At 40.5% G+C, this 22,371-nt stretch overlaps 1 protein-coding gene across 1 annotated transcript in view; it reads right to left on the reverse strand.

Moving 5' to 3' along the window:
* Positions 1-22,371, reverse strand: part of LOC123758342 (uncharacterized) — a 219,446-nt gene that overhangs the window by 79,084 nt on the left and 117,991 nt on the right. Inside the window, 12 exon segments of the mRNA XM_069323046.1 lie at positions 927-1,268; positions 2,189-2,309; positions 4,191-4,326; positions 6,590-6,727; positions 8,499-8,606; positions 11,105-11,250; positions 12,356-12,475; positions 15,774-15,993; positions 17,305-17,499; positions 20,491-20,609; positions 20,952-21,082; positions 21,339-21,427. Of these exon segments, the coding sequence (XP_069179147.1) occupies positions 927-1,268; positions 2,189-2,309; positions 4,191-4,326; positions 6,590-6,727; positions 8,499-8,606; positions 11,105-11,250; positions 12,356-12,475; positions 15,774-15,993; positions 17,305-17,499; positions 20,491-20,609; positions 20,952-21,082; positions 21,339-21,427 (1,865 nt within the window).

The raw sequence follows: 22,371 nt of genomic DNA on the forward strand, positions 1-22,371 counted from the left end.
CCAGCTGCTGAAGCATCACTGGTTGAAGGCTCTTGGCTTTCTGGTGAGGCTTCAATTTTCCTATTCACAATACTGTGCCTCACTTTAAACCTGGAAATCCAATCATCACTTGCCCTGAAATCCAGTATTCCAAGGCTGGCTGCAAACCTGCTTGCAGCTGTTCTTATTTCTACACGGAAAATTGTTACACCAACTGTGCGGTGCTGTGCAAACCACTTATACACAGCCTCATCCAACTGTGCATAGTGTGCTGGCTTCAAAGTTTTTTCTATTACACCCTCTACTAGAGAAAACTCCCTCACTGTCACTAGTAGCTATGAATTTCATGTAGTCATCTATATGTAGTCATCTATATGACTACATGTTTCTATATTTATATGTTTCCTTATATCAGAGATAATACTAATGCCCTTACCAATATCTTTTGCAACACTCACAGCCGACTGCCCATTTTCACAGAGTTCAATGAAACTTGGGCAAGTTTCCCGAGTATAAGGGCTAAGTTAAGAAGACATGCTAAGAAAATTCAATCTAATAACTCTAGAGGAAATACAGTATGCATGTATGATATGCCAGTGTCAGGGAAAGGAAGCCTGTTAACAATTTGGCGTTGTGATCACGTTCGCGCAATCACGAATGTCATTCAAACATCTGTTGTCATTCAAACAATAGACATAGTTTGGGACATGATGTTAATGCCATCAACACTTAATTTATAAATATTAAAAAAAACCAAGTACGTATCGACCCACATGAACCTTAGATGCTGCAAGTTTTAGGAAACTGCTGTCAAGTACAGTATCAATGTTGAGCTATTTTTTTGTTTAACATTTAAGTGACAAAAACAAAAAATACTTAAGATTTATAAACTTGAAATTAGTGTTAAGGTGAATGATAATTATGGTCTGTGCCTGTAAGAAACTTACTCATCTTTGTTGTAGCATGGGTAAGGTTGTTGCTTCGTATAAATAGGTAAGCTGAGAAGCATGTTCTCCTCTTCTTCTGTTAACACTGCTGATGCTTGCCGCTTTCTTCGCCCAGACTCTAAAGACGGGGCTTCGATGGCTTTTGATAACTCGCTGACTCCAGGTGATTGTTTCTGATGGTCAAAATTGTTCATGGGTGTAGCTTTCAAGCTGTGGGATGGGTTGTCATTCACATATTGAAATTTGATAATGGCTCTTTCCATAACATCTTGCAGCTGAATAAACCCCTGATGATATTTCATGTCAAGAGCCATGTCTGCATATGGTCCAGGATTCCAGAACCTGAAAAAGCAGGGATTTAAATTTTTGTTATAAAAGATAAACTGCAAAATTAGACCTGCTAACAGAACAGAATTCACTAACAGACTATTTCTCTCTCACTGTCAGTATAATTTGTGTTAGGTGTATACATTATAGCATGTAAGTGGTAATCTCTGGCACTCTGCTCAAGCTGGTACTGTAACTAATTTTTCCATGGGAGTAAGTTTTCGGTGCTGCATAACTCATTCTGATAGTGAACATACCAGAATATACATCACCCAGCTGTAAAGAAAAATCTGCCAAGTTGTTCATTTTTTCCATGTACTACTAAGATGCAGCTGGGACTCACTTAACTGTCAAAAATATTTGAAAACTAATCTACAAGCAGCTTTACTCTTATCTAGCCAAACACAATATACTAAGCTCTTGTCAACATGGCTTCAGACCCAAAAAACCAGCAGTTGAATATAATGAAACGCCATTTTCTGGGCGAGTCCCTTTCCCTAGATCCAACCTCGCAACAACTGACAAACTCCCAGGTACAAGCTTACTGCTAAGTGAACAGAGGCACTAGATGAAAGGAAACTTGCCCAATCATTTCTATCCCACCCGGGGATTCGAGTCCAGGATTCCCGATTGTGAGTCAAGAACAAACCAAACTGTACTACCAAGAACCTAGAGAATAACTCGCCTATTCTCTTTGAGTAAAAGGCAACTGTTTTGTTGCTCACAAGCATTCTAGTGAATGGACAATTTTGAACCAGTTTCAGGAAGGCTGCCTGGCTTATTATTCAGTTTATTATCTTTCCTTCACACACTCGGTTTTCTGCTCTTCTTTTCCCTCAAGATGAGGCTCAGAAGGTGCTGTCAGCCACCAAGTCTTCCTTCCAGCCTTAGGCCCGGGTTTTCTAGTTAAAAGACAAATATTCACTTTATTTTACCTTGGTTTTAGATAAAATGTTGAGGGACTCTTCTCCGAGTCTACCCGTATGGTATATGTCAGGTTGTGTGGAAGGTTTCCTCCAGTATCACCTGTTTCACCAACTCCAGCAAACACAATGCCTAAAAATTAAAAGAAAAAGGAGGATCATAATTTGTATTCCTTATATGCTATAAGAAAAAGAAACTTAAATAAAACAATAATTTCAGTTCACTTTATTAACCTTAAGCATGAAGATATTTTTTCTCGTCTACTGTGAAATCTTCACAGTTACCCAGACATAAACAACACACAACTTTTAAATATTCTGAGTGCTATACACTTTCAATTTTCACACGGTCATTTACCACACACCTTTTCATGTCATACTGTATAAGTGATAAAAGTTTTAACCACATAAATTTTATCAGAGATTTACCATCAATGAGATGGCAAATGCCCCTAATGGAGAGTGCAAAAGAAATAATATGAACACAGAGATATAATTCAGAAAACACACAGAATAAAGAATGAACAATGATTCCTACAATTCTCATTAAAAGAAATTGCAAATTATTTTTACTAATCTAATTTAAATGAAATCTGAAATTTAGATGAAACAAATCCATCATCACAAGGGCATGCCAAAATTAGTAAATTTAATTTACCATCATTATATTCTTATCTGTCTGAACACTAAAAATTCATGTCATTCTCACAGAAACTGGATAAATGAGAAATGAAACTGAAGCTTGTGTTCACCTAGTTGTGTTTTGCGGGGGTTGAGCTTTGCTCTTTCGGCCCGCCTCTCAACTGTCAATCAACTGTTTACTAACTACTTTTTTTTTTCCAAACCACACACACACACACCAGGAAGCAGCCCATGACAGCTGACTAACTCCCAGGTACCTATTTACTGCTAGGTAACAGGGGCATTCAGGATGAAAGAAACTTTGCCCATTTGTTTCTGCCTCGTGTGTACTTACCTAGTAGTGTCTACTGAGGGTGAGACCCATCTCTTGAGCCCCATATCATAGATAATGTATCTCCCATATTTCAGATGATATAAGTTATTTATTTGTAATCCAGCATATATATATATATATATATATTCCAGTATAATATCTCCATTTTAATCAAAATAAAAGATTTATTTTCACAGTCTTTAACCCTTAGAGATCGGTTATCATCAGCTATTGATTCAGAGGGTAATGAGGTTACCATCATATGAAGATTTAAACAATTATTGTCTAGGTTTTACATATATGATGCAAATATGGATAAAATAGGTCTATGTGGATATAATGGAGTTTACCTTGAGCCATGAAAAAATCCTGCTACCATTTCATGGTACACTGTATGAATGCAGTTATGAATGTTACTAGGGGAATGCGGTCGTCGTCATATGGTGATTTTAACAATTATTATCTGGGTTTTTATATGTATGATGCAAATATGGATATAAAAGACCGTGGATTTAAACAAAGAAAAACAAGCGATAAACCAATTGATGAAACATCGGAGGATAAAACAGGAATCATCATCAAAGTCGAGCACCAGGCTTGACAAGTATCAGACACAGCCTTACAGAGCGCCTCCACCCAGTGAAACGATAAATATTTACTTATTTTCATGTTAATTTCTTACATTCTGCATACAAATCAATAATTCTATAATGAAAAATTATTTGGGGGATTTGTTTTTGTTTTTTGTGCATAGGCGGGTATGACCATTTCTACATAGCCACTGTCTAAGGGTAGAAAAGTGTATTATTTTTCAAGTGATCATTATTTATTCAACAAATACAAATACAAATATTTATTCAGGTAAAGTACATACATACAAGGTAAGATACAAAAGTTGATGAATTTATAGATAGAGCTAGTACATACAATGCCTAAAGCCACTATTACACAAAGCGTTTCGGGCAGGAACTATTTAAAATCATAATGACTTTTTCAAGCGAGTGCTACACCCCCCCCCCTCCCCCCCCCATGTGGTTTTTGGTAGCACAGAAAACTTACCTGCCAGAAATTCCTTCTTTTTTGCAGTATGTCTAGCCTTTTTTAGTAGTTTTTCCTCATTGTTAACAGGAATAAATCTCTGCAAGTCCATGCAGGAAACGAGATTTACTCCCAACTCAATAACATCCGAGAATTCCTAGAAGGACAATAAATATGATTATTAGAAGAAACAATATTCAATATTTTTGTGAAAGGAAATCATAACTGCTGGTGCCCACCCATAAGAACACTTTGTAAGAGAAAGACGCTTGGGAAGGGAGAAATAGCAGTGTTAAATGTTGAAAAACAGTCTGGAACTTTTACAGTTCAAATCCCCCGCCAGTACAATACATGCATGTACATGTTCTGTACATGCGCACAGCATTGTCTTAACAGGAAAAAGGTACTACATAGCCTTCCTGGCTTGGTGCTTTCTTTGATAATTACTTAAGAGGAAGCATTTGAAGATGTTGAAATTTTGTTATTAATTTGGATACACAACAAGGAGTCAGGAGGTGATAGCATTTCAGAGGGAATCATTTGTGAGAAAGCAAGACAATTGCATGAAGACCTTTTAAAGAAAAACCCCTGGAATGAGTGCTACAGATACAAAAGTGCTTAAGGCAAGTAGGGGATGGTTTGAGAAATTTAGAAAAAGAAGTGGTATTCATAGTGTTGTGAGGCACAGGGAGTCTGCCAGCTCAAACCAGCGGCTGAAAGATTTATTGATGAATTTAAAGATTTTGTAGAGAGTGAGGGATACCTACCACAACGTGTGTTTATTTGTGAGAAAATCAAGCAGTGAGCCACAAGCAGGTCTTAGTGGTAAGCATGCAAAATGTTGGAGAGAGAGAGTACCCCAGAAAAGTCATCACTTCCTGAAGTTATAATGGAAGGGGACTCCCCCTTCCAAACACTAACACCTCTCCTCCTCCCCCCTCCTCACCGTCTTCCATACCCCAACATGAGTCATCAATAAAGATAAGTAATACCTTGTAAATACTTTAGTACTGAAGATTTGGGTGAATTAGATATAGAATTTATTTTGAAGTTAGTTTTTTGGGGAGTCTGGAATGGATTATTTCAATTTCCATTATTTCTTACGGGGAAATTCGCTTTAGTTTACGAATATTTGGCTTACAAGCCGTTTCTGGGAACGGATTAAATTTATAAGCTGAGACACCACTGTACTGGGTAATGTGTATGACATGTGTATGGATGTAACATTATTGGAACCGGATGGTTAGAAACATGTGCAAGTTCTCTCATTCACTTGGTGTGGAGCATTCAAGGAAAAGGACCATCGTCACGTGTGCGACTTGTGATGGTCTACAATAATGATAAGTGCATTGTATCAGAGTATAGCAGTGCTCCCTCTTTGTATGAGTTAGGAATAGGAAGTATTAAGAATTAAGGTTATTCATAGAACCTTGTGTGTAGGTGTTGTTTTGGTGTTATTAATTAATTTACTCAGATCTCTGTGCACGTGGTCTTATCCCCATTTACTTTTCTACCCCTTTGGGGTATTGTGGTCAGAACAGTGTATTGACAAAAAGCCATGCCCTTTGTAGTCACCTTTTGTAGGAGGAGTGGAGTAAAGTAATGACCTTAAGTCCCAGTTTGTGAAGACTTTGCCTGTGGTGGGGATCCACTTGTCAACTCACCCTTAAAGCTTGTGTTTGCTTGAAGGAATCACTCCCTTGTCCTTAACAGTCCTGTGTGAGATCCAACCTCCCAACCCCCTTTACATCTAGTCAGTGTTAGATAATCTTGTGTTAAATAAAAACCTTTGTGAAATTGTACCCCAAGGTGTATTTCTTGTCCCATGTAGAATACACTTCATTGTTGCTGTTACCAGTATATACATCCCCCCCACAATATTTATCAGAGAGTAGGAGCAGATGTCGTTAGCAATACTCTTAGAATACGACTTTCAATCCCATACCTGACAACTTTGTCTGGTAAGAAGGCATTAGAATAGTGGGGCTACAGACTAAAGGGAGAAACGTAACAGAAAAAGTCAAGATCACAAACAACAATACCTGAGAAAACTGCAATTAGATATTGACAAAATCAAAGCAATAATATCCAACAATTTATCACCCATGATTTTGAATTCATAACTACAGTATATCTAGGAATTTTTGTCCTGCCATTAGAAATAGAATTTTAAAAATTTGTATTACAACAACTTAACATAAATTAACAACTTTGTTTCAGGAATTTTATGAGTAGAATATACAGTAACAGTTCTTGGTGAGTATGCTTATTGGTTGTATTTACAATCTAGATATATATGATATATATTCTAAGTGTTGTATAATAAAATTCTATGACTTGGGAACACTTATGGTGTTCTTATCCAAAATTTATGGTGAAGTTATGCAAAACACTTATCCAAAACTTTATCTTTAACCAACCTTAGCAAATTTAGATGCCTCTTGTAGCTTGGGCGAGGCATCCTTGAGCTGTTCACCCACTGAGGTGACCAAGGAAGCTGGGAATACCTGCTGCATGAAGCCCTGCACCCATGGCATCTGCAGTGAGCTCTGTAGTTTCTATGTTTAAAATACATAATTAAGACAAGGTTCAAATAACAATATTAAAAGATTTCATGAAAATGATAAAACTATGCATTAAATTATTTCATTACTACAAACAAATGAAAAAACCAGCGTTGAATGTAATGAAACACCATTTTCTGGGCGAGCCCCAGAGGCTCCCTGGAGCTATCAGGCTAATGTGTGATATATTAGACTGGGGCATTAGTCTGTGGAGTTTGACCTACTGGGGACCACGAGCCAGAACTTGGCCCTCTCAGAGAGGTTGCAGAGCACAATGGCCTGGAAAAAAAACCTGTGGTTGGGCGTTATCCTTATCTGGGGGTTATCGACCAGGGTTAGGCACCCAGAAAAGTAGGCATAACAAAACATACCCCACATGGTAAGAAAAGTACAAAGAAAAACTGAACAGAGAGGTAAAACTCCCTCCAATCCCAAGGAAACAAGCCAACGTCACACTCCACTGCAGCGCTGCTCGTCCACGCAGCCATCCCTTTCCCGAGAGGGGGAGGGAGGTGCAGCGAACCTTCCCGCGCCGGTTACCTAGCACTCCAGTTCGGAGGCTTACCCTTAAACTGCACAACACATCATATGATGTGTTGAGTATTTTGCCCAAAAGTGCGCATCAAGTCATATGACTGTTGGAGTACTACGCAAGATTTAAACGGCCCACAGATACACGAGGTTCACCTCACCTCACGTCAGTAATTTCAAAGCATTATATGACAAGAGTGCTGGGTAGACGGGACACCACGAGCGTAGCTCTCATCTTATAACTACACTTAGGTAATTACCTCCATCAAGACTCTTGTAAACAGACACCATGTTTAAAAAAAATCGTGGGCAACATTCCCGGGTGTGAGGGGCTCAGTACTGAGTGAGCCACCAAGGCTGGTGCACACAGCATGAGCTCACAGCACTGCTGTTAAGCTTGTGACCACAGCATCGCCTAAAAATGTCAAAATATATATGTACATACTGAACATACTATTATTTAGCGATTAGCGATAATAGTATTACAGAAGATCCCTGATTGTGATAAAAATTACCAGAATTCTGATAATAGCAGGATTCTTGTGATAATTAGCACTGTAGTGGGAGGACTAATCTTGGTGGGGAGGGAGGTAGCGTTGTCTGCTGACTCTCTGTGACCACCTTTTACTGTCTGGACTCACTATACTAGCTTAGTGGTTCACTATGGTGAATAAAACATGCAGATACTTATATATAACGTCTGTATATAGTGAATACGAGCAAAAACAGTATGGTGGAAGGAGAATGTTGGCAAGTCAGGTGAGGTGAGGGAGTGAGTGGCAGCCAGTGGCGGGCTGCCACTGCCACTGCCACTCAGCATACCAACTTAGTGGCTCATTATGGTGAACACAAATGTAGATACTTACATATAATGTGTACATATAGTGAAATAACAGCAAAAGGAATGTTGGGAGAAGCCATTTTGGTGAGGGAGGTGGCCACATCTGCATGACTTGTCATGCTGGGTAAGGGTGGTTACTATGCTCTTTGGGCACTATACCAGCTTAGTTGAACAGTTATGGTGAACAGAACATGTAGATACTTATATTAACATCTGTATATAGTGAATAAAAGCAAAAACAGTATAGGTGGGAGGAGGATGTGGGCGAGTGAGGAGTCATTGAGGGAGGGAGTGGCTGGCTGGCTGGCTGGCCACTCCAATAAAAATAAAAAGCACAAACTATAACTTTACTCAAGTTATAATTCCCAGCATGACATAACTAGCATCAAGTACCTGCAAGCCTGAGTATCTGGTGGATACCGAGACCAGCTGACGGGTGCTCTCTTGCAGCAGCTTCAGCGTTCCCACCTGCTTCTCAACCATCTCAAATGTTTCGTTAGCCTGTACACATATACAGTAATTGAATTACAAAACATGAATAAGTAAATGTTACAGATAGCCTTTTGTTTATAAAATATTTTAATGTACATGAATTCATATATCAAATATAATTCATTGTGTAGAGGAACAGGCAGCCAGAGCCTGTCCCTGAATAAATGTGTGTATTCATACACGTTAGGCTCATATCGGGGCCTCCCTCCAGGATCGAATTGCTGAGCCCCCATCCCCAGGACGCAACCTCACAATTAGTTGACTAACTCCTGTCAGCAAGTACGTACTACTTACTGCTAGGTGAACAGGTCCATTAGGTGGAATGAAATGCACCCAACGATTTCTGTTCCGTCCGGGATTTGAGCCCAGAATTCTCGACTGTGAGTCGAAAATGAACCCTACTGTACTTTTAAAACATTTTGGATATGTCCTGGCCAGTCATTCGAGCTTGGTAGTTTTGGCTGTTGAACAGTACTATCTGCTTGGCTCTTAGTGAGCATGCCTGGTCCGTACTGCACTTGTGGTGTGAGTTTCGGCAAGTTATTCTTTCCCCACTATGGGGTTACTGTCTGTGGTTCTTCTCTGTCCCTGGTGAGTTCCCTTTCTTTTTCAGTCTCCATGGTGACTGAGCACCAGGTAGCACTCCAGAGCAGCCCTCCCAGAAATCTGCATTGAATATAATGAAATGCCACTTTCTGGTGGGCCCTTGAAGGTTCCTGGGGTCCTCTTCCCATTTTCATGAGCTGTAGGTTTTCCTTCATCCTGACTAAATGATAAAAGTTAACACTTTCGCGCATGGAGCATGAACGCCGCAGACTTTGATGTCATATTCCCGGCGATGCGGGTGAGCGTGCGGTCGAGAGTGCGACACCAAAATGTGTATACTCATTTCAGTTTTCTCATCTTAATTTTCATGCTACGTCATTCGTTTTGGTATCATTGTGTTCACAATAGAAGTCCCTACAGGTGTATATGCATATAATATCCAAAAGACTCCCCACAGCAAAGCCTAAATTCAGCAAAAGTTACCCGTGAGTGCACAAAATCAGTAAAATGTGTATACTCATTTCAGTTTTCTCACCTTAATTCTCGTGCTACGTTGTTGGTTTTGGTATCATTGTGTTTACAATTAAACTCCCTGAAGGTGTATATGCATATAATGTCCAAAAGCCTGGCGTGACTCCCCGCAGCAAACCCTAAAGTTACCCATGAACGAGCACCAATTGGCACATCACAACCTGTGTATACTCATTCCGTTTGATAACATTAATTTTCGTGTTACGTCTTTAATTTTAGTATCAAATTGTTTGTAATGTAAAGGAGCAAATTTTAAAACTCGTCCCATAATAATAGAGCAATAAATGGAATTTTAACAAATATTTTAAAATTTGGACACTCATAATCACAAAATTATTTATATCTTTCCAGTGTTCTGACATCAATTTTTGTGTTACATCTTTCATTTTGGTATCAATGTAAAGGCGCTCATTTTAAAACCACTCCCAGATTGATCGGATAAAAGTTAAAATTTTAATCAATATTTTAATATGATGGACGTCGCTCGCGTCCACGACTCAGACACAAGGGAAATATTTTGGACCCCAGGGGTATTCGAAGAGTGCGATAGTATTAAGATCAAGGCTGGGAATTGAGTAGCACGATGCATGGCCACCTGGCAGCACACACATTAACTAGCGAATGAACTGTTACACAAGGTGGTTTGTCTCAATGTCTCATTTTCCATGTTCAGTTTACCTTACCTCGCTGATTATCTGCATTGTCTCACTCACCTTTCTAGTATTTTTTCTTAGTCTGAGTGATCTAGTATTCTCAAGCCCCCTAAACCTCCTTCGGAGGAGGGGGGGGGGACAGGATTAGGCCTCTGGTCCCTGGTAGTTTTATAATGATTTGCAAGAGTCTGGGGGGAGGATTCAGCTGGGTGGAGCTATCCGAGTAGCTAGCACCAGGGAAGTTTTAAGGACTTCCCAGAAAGTTCTTGTTGGTTTATTTACTTGTTTAATAAAAAAAATTCTTCTTGATGAACTAAGGCAAGTAGAAGTCATAATATAGACACAACAAATAATTTAGTTGAGTATTTAAATGTTGATGAATATTTGTATTTAAATTAAAATAAAAGACTACTATATTATAATGATGTAAGGCATACTGAAGAGACACTGAAGCTCAAACCAAATATAAGCCTTTAAAGAAATAATTTGTACAAAAATCTTGGCACAAGTTTCCACATAATGTGAACATTTTGGCAGAAATGGAACCACAAAACTGGAAATTAATACCGTAGAGGCATAATTATCACATCATACAAATGAATGACATAACACATGAATAAATGGTTCCCCTACATGTAGAGCCAGGCTTTATATGAAGTGCTAAAATGAATGAATTGACTCAGCAATTTGAATGACTGCACATTGTGAAATAAATTAATATTAAAAAATATTTTGTTATTTGTATTTATACAGTGAAAGAAATGATGTTATACTTGCATAAGCAATAATCCCTTGGGTAATGTTATTGTATGGAGTATAGAAGATTTTGCCCATCATTAGTGGCTTGATGTAGTGAAGAAGAACACCTCCCCCAGGCAGTGATCTGATATTATTGTAGAGGGCATCACAAATGTTCTTATTATCTGGAAAATTAAGGAAATAAGTTAGCAAGGAGCTGAAATAAAATTAAGTTGAACAGCTGCAGATGATCAAATGAATATAACAAATCCTAGAATCTCAGAGACTTTAAAACTACAAAACAGCTAAAAATTTAACAAATTTAAATCTCCTCATGAATATCTACAATCAAACTACGGGGACTGTAACAGAACCCGTGGGTACCACATGATAAACTAATGCCCATATCTATTTGATACTCCTAATGTGTGACTCAACCAAAGCAGAAATGCAATGCAAGTTAAGGGCCCAAGCTGTAGAATGACCTCCAAAATTAAATTAAAAGCTGTACTTCTCTTAACCAGTTTAAAAGAAAATATAAACAATTTATAATTAATATCATGCAGGAAATTTCACTAACATTTCTTTATCCAAAATAATGCAATTTTGCATTCTGCTTTTATTGTAAATGTTAAATATTATATCTGTACCGTTACTAATACTAAAGATTCCATAATAAAAAGTGTGACTTGAATCATTATTCCCCACTCTATATATTGTATATCATTTTTCTACACTTCTGGAACAATTCATATAAATTAGCTTACTTCTCATTTACAACATAATATTCACCCCTTTAAACCTATAAATAATTTAACTGAATTAGTTTAAATTATGCCCAAAATGCTTAGTGTATTAGTAGCTTTAATATGCAACCTCTGTGCATACAAATAAGCCAATGTAATATGTTTATTATGTATATTTTGTGAATAAAATTATTATTATTATTATTATTATTATTATTATTATTATTATTATTACATCACATAACATGAGGCCATGCAGGTACCAGCAGGTGCTCTACTCCCCATGACACCTAAGACACTACATTATGCCAACAGATTTCAATTTTAAATAGGCAGTAAAATCATTTAGGAAACTACAAATAATGTATTCAAATGGAAAAGAAACAAATAAAACTATACTGACAATGCATATTTAAGGTCATAATGAATGTGTAAGGAGCTGTATCATGCTCTTTTACATACCAACAAGGCATTTTAAAGGCCACTGACAAGCATATCTTAACATTACTGAACATTGGAAAACAATCTGTTGTTGAAATCTTACAGGGATCGTGTTGAAGAACATTTTCCTTGTGATTCTCAAGAAGGACACCAAGACTATCTGGCACCAGAAGAAGTGGCTGCCCACACAAGGCATGTCCAGCACGCTCAAGGAAAGCAGGCGCTGTAATATGAACCATTAGTATAAGCCTATTTGCTATACAATAGTTATCAAAATAATACATGCAAAAAAAAATGCTGCATAAAGAAATTATTATTAATTTCGCTTACATGATTAATGAATAACTGAAACACGTACAGTTGCCGTGTGTTGCACAATAATATCTACTCTTCATTAGCTCGTGCTGCACCAACTACAGTCCTTTAATTTGTCAATATTCTAAATTTTGTTAATGTATTGCTTGTTACTCTTTTTGTGCCACAAATATTTCATTTCTAATTGGTATTATCCTCAGATTATTTTAAGTTCTTGCATCCATGCACCTTCACAGTGGAGATTGTTGAGAAAGATGTACAACTATGTAAAAATGTTTGAGCCAGGGCTACTGAACAAGACCTAAAGAAATACAAAAGAAGACAGATGGGACAGGATTATTGTCAGTGGATACAACAAGGGTCATAAATTCTGAAGGTTTCACTAAGAAAGAAATTGAAAGTTTTCTTTGCAGGATAGTGATGAATGAGGATCTGCTAATGATTTATGAAGGAAAATGCCCTAAATTATAGCAAGAAAATGAAGGTCTCATGAATAAAATTAATATTTTAAGAAATATGGCCTGTCACCCAAACCCCATGTGTCTTTCATGAAGTTGGAAATGAAATCGGGGCTGTGTCGTCCATTTACCTGAGCATTTCTGTGGAGAGCCCCTTCGGCTCCCTGGAGCTATACCAGACTGATGTGTATATATATTAGACCATGGAAACAGTCAATCGAAGGAGTTCTAAGCCTACCGGGGACCAGAGCCAGAACCTGGCCCTTCCCAAGAGAGGCACGAGGAGCAATGGCCTAAAGACACCCCTGTGTAATTGGAAGCAACTGGAGGTCTGGGACCCCCCGTCCCCCTCCTAGGGAGGGTGACGGGGGGGTCTCAGACCTCCACGGCGGCAACTCTCCCCAGTTCAAGGGCTGTTGTGATGGTGAACAATCGATCGCTCTTGCTCCACTCTTTGGGCAGTGCTGCAATACGGTGTTGTTGCTCTGTATTGGTGGTGTATGAGCCAGGAGTAACACAAGAGTACCGGGGCTGCATGCACCTAGGGCTACCTTCCCTAGGGGCCCCGTAAGTACTGCCTTTGCGGCTTCAGGGTTATCTTCCATGAGCTGTTCAGGAGCAGCTACCTACGTGTGGTTCTGTCGCTGCTCGGTGATTGCCCGCCCTTGGAGGTTCAGCTGGGGTGGTTCTTACTCCTGTTTTTCCTTCGGCAGGAGGTAGTTTTGTCGCTGGCTGGGGCGCGAGGTACTGTGCAGCTAGCTGTTTGATATATGTATAGTGACCAGTTCTGTTCACCTGGAGACGTTGTGCTTTTGCGGGGGTTTTCTTTTGTTCTTGTTTTGTTTTGCCTGGCAGGGGTCTGCCAGGTGTGGCAGTAGGACCACTATTAGGTTTTTGGTGGCCCTCCACTAGGTGCCCATGCTTGCACCCTTTGCAAGGATTCAGCTGCAAAGGGGGGTCTGCTGGTGGGACCCAGAAGCCTCGGCAGGAGGAACCGGCTCAAATGCCTCCGTCCCCGACCCGGATGGGGCAGCCCCCGAGGCAGCCCGAGTCTCACTACCAACTAAACCCTGTGCCGAGGCCGAAACCCTCAGACGTTTTGGAGTCAGACACAGGGGGGGAGGTACAGGAAGACCCAGGGGGCACGGCAGGAGCCAAAGACAGAGCGACTAACACCCCCATGTCAGGGTCCCTAAAACCAAAACGAGGCAGCTTCAGGGCATCCGGGTGGGAAACCAACCTATCGCGTTGCAATAACCTAAACCTAACATGCAACGCTGATGCTGCCTGTACCTAACAAGAACATCCTCAGCATAAAACTGGAGCACAAGCAGAGAACACGACTCGCAAGACTCTGGGTCAAAGGTGACATTGACGCAACAGGCAGCATGACGGAGGCAAAACAGGTGACTGTCACCCTGAGACATGGGTACACTGCAACCTTCAAACCCACACAAGGCAGGTTGGAACTCGGGAGACACATCCATGGGTTCCCGAGCCCCGACAGGGGGTTTCCAGGGCCCGTAGGTTAGCAACTATGGGAAGCCCAGGCAAGGTGTTGCTTACCAGTTAAGAAACCCAAACAAAACAAGAGGGTAAATGATTATACTGAAAACCCCTGGGACGTGTACAAGCATGGGGGCCTAGCAGAGGGCCACCAAAACAATACCAGGGAAACTATAGACCCACGAGGCAGAACCTCCACCAGGCAAACAAAAACAAAACAAAAGAAAAACCCCACAAAAGTACACCGTCGCCAGAGGCAACAGGAACTGGTCGCCGCTTAGGTGGCAGGCTGTGCAACACCTTGACGCCCTAACCAGCACAATACCACTCCCTACCCAAGGCCAAACAAGGCACCCCAAGCCCCAGCTGGCCCCAAGGGCGAGGCAAATGCCGAGCAGCAAGAACCTCTACGGGAGCGGTTCCCGAACGCCTCAGAGAAGATAACCCTGACACGCAAGGGCAGTACTCACAGGGCGCCTAGGGAAGGAAGCCCCTAGGCGCATGCAGCCCCGGCATTGATGAAGTACTCCTGGCCACCACACACCACACAAAAACAGCAGAGAACGCCACACGAGGCAAACACCGCCCAGGAATTTGAGGCCAGAGAAGCGTCTATCCCGGTTGACACTAGCTTGCGAACTGAAGGCAGCCGGCATGGTGAGGTCCGGGCTGCCCCCTCCCCCTCCCCCTCCCAGGGGAGGGGAGGGCCGCGCAGGACGACCTGGCGCGACAGTAAATTGATTGTTTGATTGTTTTCCTTGGGATTGTAGGGAGTTTTCTACCTCTCTGTTCGGTTTTTGTTGTAGTTTCTTACCATGTGGGGTTTGTTTTGTTACGCCTACTTTTCTGGGTGCCTAACCCTGGTCGATGGCAGATAAGGAAAACCCCCAACCATATGGGGTTTTCCAAGGCCATTGCTCTCTGAAACCTCTCTGAAGGGGCCAGGTTCTGGCGCTGGTCCCTGGTAGGTCTGAACTCCATAGCTAATGTCCCGGTCTAACATAACATACATTAGCCCAATAAGCTCCAGGGAGCCGTAGGGGCTCCTCACAGAAAAGAAGGATGGAATAGAAGGGATGATGGGAGAGACTGACTATCCCTGGCACTGCCAGGTACCCCTCTTAATGTAAAAATAAATATATACTGTATATACAGTATATACAGTATATAACTGATGAAAAGAATCTTGAATAATTTAAATAATGAATAATAATGCAACTAAAACTATTAATCTGAACTTACATGATATTGCCTTCAAAACAGTGTGTGTGTCATTCTTGACCATTTTCTCTGATGCATCATGCTCCTTTAAGACGTTCATGAGATCAGAGAGAGCACTAAATGAGGAAGTAAGGGAAGGCAACATACTGGAAGACTCAACCAAGATGTTGACTGCCTCTGTCACCTGTTCTAGGGTCATTCCGTGGGACGAAAGGCTTGAATTTAGTCCATATTTCACCAGCTGCATGGAAAAGAAAAGTGAACTTCAAATATTTGCACATTTTACACTTCTAACGATATTTTCTTTTGTGAAGCGTAGCAGATTTAAACTTGACTTCTCATTTGGTCTACTGTTAGAGTAATGTAATAAATGAAAGTACAAAACTATGGTACAGTATGTTAAACAAACAAACCTGAATAGTTTTGCAGTTTCTGACCCAAAATGTTTCTGACCAACATTATATTTTTCCACAAAATAAAATGCCTTTAAAAATAACTCTCTATAAAATAGAAGATAAAGTTTATATGAAAAGCTCCTTTCTGAGCTTATCACTTGACTGAACCTTAATTTACCAGAATTTATTTGAGGGCCACCATCTCTCTAGTGGCCTCAATGGAGACAGGAATCTAGCAGTTTACCAAATGCTCCCCCCATTCATCCTGAGGATTTTATCCAACTGAATTTTAAACTGATGACTTGGCATTTACAGCTTTGGCGGGTACGAAATTCCATAATAACTGTATGGGAGAAAAAGCATCTCCTGTTTTCTGTCCTGCATTGTAGTTTGTTGAGCACGAAGCTGTTGCCCTTTTGTATGTGTATTTACCCTATTAAAGAAGGGGTCTGGATTAATATCCTCCAACTTGTCTACTGGGGCAGAACTGTAATTAGTCAGACAGGTCCCTACAGAGTCATACTTGTGTTTAGGAGCACATAAATAGCACAAGAGATTGTGTGGAGCGAGTGTGGAGCTTGTGTATGTTAAGTATGTTTAGGGACCTTAACAGGGCCTGTATATTGTCTGAAGACAGAATTTGTTATAGTTCTGGTAGCAGATTTTTACTGGGTGATGATGGACAGTATGTAAGATAGGGATAGATTATAGTGAGTAGTATAGTGGAAGAAGAGCAGTGGGGGAACACAATATCTGATTTTTTAGAATATATCAACAGTTTTAGAGACTTTTCTAACTGTGTGATGTGGGTACTTAAGTTAAACATTGAATATAGATTACATGCTTATTTCCAAGCTGATCACTCGGTCGATCCCTCAGGCTACACCCTGCTTGCCAAAAGACATCGTGAACACTAATGTGACTTCCCATCCCAAACTGCAGTGGGGATCTTTTCTAAATACCTCTGCCAGAATATACAATTTCAGTGACACATTTTTTAAATTAATTACAAAACCACAATAATTAATTCATAATAACGAATCATTCATTCATAATTATTCATAATAATGAATAATATTGAATAAAATATAGATTTTATTGAACAAGACCACCAGACATAAAGCATTCTAGATAATAAAGGAATATGGAGAACTTACTGTTACAATTAATGGAGCAAGATCAAGGTGCTGCAAAAAGGTAGCTGCTAGGCCTTGAGAGTCACTGGAGTTACAAAGGTACTTGCTAAGGGTGGCAAAGGTCACCTGGGTATCCTGCGGGAGGGTTACCACGCGCTCTACTTGAGATTCTCCACAGATAACTTCTTCTAGGGTCACATCTTCAAGAGACAGTAACTGAAAAAGAATATATTTTAAGTGATAAGAATAAATGATGCAAGAGCTCTAGTGACTTGTGCAAACCCCCAAAGATGGCCAGATTTCTTCTTGAATGTCTTGAAGCTCTTACAAGATCATAAAATGCTAATTAAAAAAAAATCAAAGATCCTAAAACTAAGATCCAGAAACAAATAGTACTAAAAAATATCGAATACCTGAAATGTAAAAGAACAGCATTGAATGTAATAAAACTCCATTTTCTGGGTGAGCCCCAGAGGCTCCCTGGAGCTATCGGACTGATATTTGTTATATTAGTCTGGGGCATCAGTCAACTGGACTTCAGCCTACTGAGGTTGAGGACCATGAGCTAGAACCTGGCCCCCTCAGAGAGGCAAAGGGAGCAATGGCCTATGGAAACTCCCTTGTACTTGGGGGCATTCCGAGTCAGCCATCGACTGGGGTTAGGCACCCAGAAAGTTAGGCATAACAAAATAGACCCCACAAGGTAAGAAAAAAGAAACAAGCAAACATCACATGCTACCACAGCACCGCTTGTCTGCACAACCCCTCCACCCCGCGCCTGCTACTCACACCTCAAGTTCAGAGGCTGAGCATCAAAACAAAAAGTAAACTGCCAACCGGAGAGAGAGAGGATGCCAGGGAGCCTCTGGGGCTCACCCAGAAAATGCCATTCATTATGTTTAACACTATTTTCTGTTGGGAGCCCGTCTGGCTCCCTAACCAAAGACAAGTAAAAGAGGGACTTACCTGGGAGGTGGCCGCCATTTACTCCTTAACTCGAAGTCGAGACAACTGGCTGGAACCTGTGACCCAAAAGAAAAATCCAGCAAAAATACGTTCCCAGAAGGAACAGGAACTGGTCGTCACATAGGTAGGCAAGCTGCGCAGTACCTTGCGCCCTTACCAGCAACAATACCACTTCCTACCCAAGGCCAAACAAAGGCCTCGAAAACCCCAGCTGGCCCCAAGGGCGGGGTAAATGCCGAGCAGCAAAGACCCCTACAGGAGCGACTCCCAAAAGCTCAATGTAAGATAACCCTAAAACCCAAGAGTAGTACTTATAGGGTGCTTAGGGAAGGTAGCCCCAAGTGCATGCAGCCCCAGTACACTTAAATTTCTCCTGGCCACCATACCACAAATGACAGGACACCCAACTAAGGTACAAATACTGCTAAGAAATCGAGGCCAGCATCAACGACCGCCCCAGATCACACAAGCCAATGAACTGGAGGTGTGAGTAGCCATTGTGGGGATGGGGGTTCCTGACTTCTCCCCCCTCCCCTCCAATGGAGGAGAGGGCTATGCAGACAAGCGGCATGACGGAGGTGTGTGACGTTTGATTGTTTGTTTATTATTTTAGGTTGGGGGAGTTCTGCCTCTCTGTTTGGTCTCCAGTTGCAATTTGTTCTTACCATGTGGAGTCTGTTTTGGTATGCCTACCTTTCTGGGTGCCTAACCCCAGTCGATGGTTGACATGGAATGCCCCCAAGTACAAGGGGGCTTCCATAGGCCATTGCTCCCTTTGCCTCTCTGAGGGGGTCCAGGTTCTGGCTTGTGGTCCCTGGTAGACTGAACTCCAATTGACTGATGCCTCAGACTAATATAATATATATCAGTCTGATAGCTCCAGGGAGCCGGGGAGGCTCTCCACAGAAAAGTATCTAAAGAATGAAATTTGCAAAAAAATTAAATTTAAGAAAACCAGAAAACATTCGCTAATATACCAGTACTGTACTGTACTGTACTGTACTTGCAAAGTTCGAACACCACCTTAATGTGTTTGAATTATTGCCATGCACTTTACAGGCCATCCAGACCACAAAACACACCAGGTCCTATTAACTTGTTCTCTCATTATTACAGGTATCTTTATTAATTGTATAGCCTTGTAAAATGTAAAAGACAAGTGGGAAATAAGAAGAACATAACAATTAAAGAAACTGCAGAAGACTTTGTCCCATACAAGGCAACGCCTATTTATATCCACCCAAACTTATTCATTCTGATGTCTAACCTACACATGAAACAAGCAAGTGATCCCATGTCTTTATTTTACCTTGCATCCTGTTCTACAAATCAACAACTCTGTTTCCAAATCAGTATTTACTCAGTTCTTTCCTAAATCTAAACTTATCCTATTTATATCCCATGCTTCTTGTTCTATTTTGTGAAATAATTAATACCATATTACTATCCCCATTGTTATGTCCTTTCATACACTTCTACACTTCAATTATCCCAGATCTAACTCTTCACTTTCCTAGAGAATGTAAATTAAGCTTTATTAGTCACTCTTCATATATAAAATCTCCAATTCCTGGGATTAACTTTGTCATCTTTTGCTGAATGATGACAAAGAATGTCATCATACAGTAAATAATGACTGTCTAACAAGAGCAAGATAGAGCTGAAGAATAATATAATTGTTCTATTGCAAACCCTTTTAGAAATTTATTCCCGCATCCTTTATACTTTATTCCAAACATTTATGCATCGAGACAAAGAGTGACAGACAGATAGGATACAAAATAGAATACAAATCTCATTCCCACCCACATACCCAGAGTAGCGCCGACTCCCACCCACACACCCAGAGTAGTGCCAACTCCCACCCACACACCCAGAGTAGTGCCGACTCCTACCCACACACCCAGAGTAATGCCGACTCCCACCCACACATCCAGAGTAATGCCGACTCCTACCAATACACCCAGAACACTGCTGACTCCCAGCCCACACAAAAAGTGCTAAACAGATTTACTGTACATAAATATAGTAATTTTTTGAATGTGAGAAGAAACAGTGCCATAAAGAATGATCATAGTGCATTGCAACACTTAACAAAGTACTTATGCTTATAGACAGTATAGTATATTCACTAAACTATGTTCATTTCAAAGACACATCATGAATGAAAGTTATTTGTATTTCTTGTCAATATTATACACTTTCTTTTACTAGGGTGGCAAGTGGCATGTCTCTGCTTACCGCCATTAGATTAAGTTCCGAGTTCTTGAGGGCCTCAATAACCTCAGAGTCCATCATGAGGACATTTTTCAGGTACTGCTGCATTTCTGTCCAGTTTGAGATGAGTGCTGTTGTTGGCACTGTCCAGAAGGTTGTAAATAATTTGATTAAATTCTCAGGAAACAAATTTCTAATTAAAAGGAATATACAAGTATACAAAGCATGCACATTACATACAGAACTTTCCTTAAGTATCATTATCTTAAAGCTCTATATACAGTAATTCTCAAATGTTAAAATTTATATTAGTAATGGCCGTAAATTCTTAACAAGATCAGTATGATAATTAGCTAAGAACTTTCTAATCTGTTAATACAAGGTTCCTGCATTTCAGTCCTATTTAAAATAATATAGCATGAAAATCCATATAGTAATCTACAGAGTATAATAAAAGACAATAAAAATTAATAAATAAAACAGACTTGTAAAATCCACAATGCCAAGGTTCTTGGCTGCCTGGAGAGTGCCGATGCCATCCACCACCCGCTGAAGGTCATCCCCGAGTTCTGACCCAGTAATGACTGGCACCGCTTCCCCCAAAATGCCTCCAAAACTGAAAGGTTAACACAAGGTGTACAAAATTATAACAAAAGAACATTATTAAATACAGATCCCATCAGAAATGTATGGAAGATTGAATATCGAATAAATTGTTTACCATTACAGGACTTCCAGAGGTTTGTAACTAGGGACAAAACTATTACAGTGATAAATACCAGTTGTGTGAAAGACAGCAATATCTGTATGTTACATGTACGTGTCATATAATTACCGAGCTATCGTGTTGTATATAATAACACCCATCTTACCTCAGAGCCAAGTCGGTCCATAATTTCATCTGTAGAAGCTGCACTGACCCTGTGAGGAAGGTCACTGGGTCAACATCCCCTGTAACGATCTAAATAACAATTAATATAAGTAAGGAAGGTTGCTTATAAGTGTAAAAACATACATACTAAGGAGGTACCTGGGTCAGACCATCTGTCTTCCTTCTCTCTCTCTCTCGCTATTTCTCTCTCTCGCTATCTCTCTATCTTGCTCTCTCTCTCTCTCTCTCTCTCTCTCTATCTAGCTCTCTTTTTATCTAGCTCTCTATCTAGCTCTCTCTCTAGCTCTTTCTCTATCTAGCTCTCTCTCTATCTCACTTCTCCCTCCTCAGTTTCTCCTCCCCTTTTCCTCCTTCAAGAAGCAATTAAACAGCTGTAATTACCTAAGTGTAGTTTCAGGATGAGAGCTATGCTCGTGGCGTCCAGTCTTCCCAGCACTCTTTGTCATATAACGCTTTGAAAGTACCTTGTCTCAGATATTTTCTTTTCTTTTCTCTTCTCTTCCTTTTTCATTATTTTTTCCTATCAATAATAACTCCACACTAATCACAACATATTTCAGTGTAAATTCATAAATTTAGTATATTAATGAGAATTAGACCGGGACATTAGCTAAGGAGTTCAGACCTACCAGGGACCAGCGCCAGAACCTGGCCCCTTCAGAGAGGTTTCAGGGAGCAATGGCCCTGGAAAACCCCCTTGTGGATGGGGGTTTTCCTTATCTGCCATCGACCGGGGTCCAACAGCTGCGTCCAACAGCCTGGTTGATCAGTCCAGCAACCAGGAGGCCTGGTCGACAACCGGGCCGCGGGGACGCTAAGCCCCAGAAGCACCTCAAGGTATACGCTTTGTTCCTTTATTCCTAAAGGTATACTGTTGGGGTTAGGCACCCAGAAAGGTAGGCATTACAAAACAAACCCCCACATGGTAAGAAGCTAAAACAAAAAATGAACACAGAGGTAGAAACTCCCTACAATCCCAAGGAAACAAGCAAACATCACACTTTACTGCCGCG

The sequence above is a fragment of the Procambarus clarkii genome, chromosome 11, assembly GCF_040958095.1.
Source record: "Procambarus clarkii isolate CNS0578487 chromosome 11, FALCON_Pclarkii_2.0, whole genome shotgun sequence".
NCBI lineage: Eukaryota > Metazoa > Arthropoda > Malacostraca > Decapoda > Cambaridae > Procambarus > Procambarus clarkii.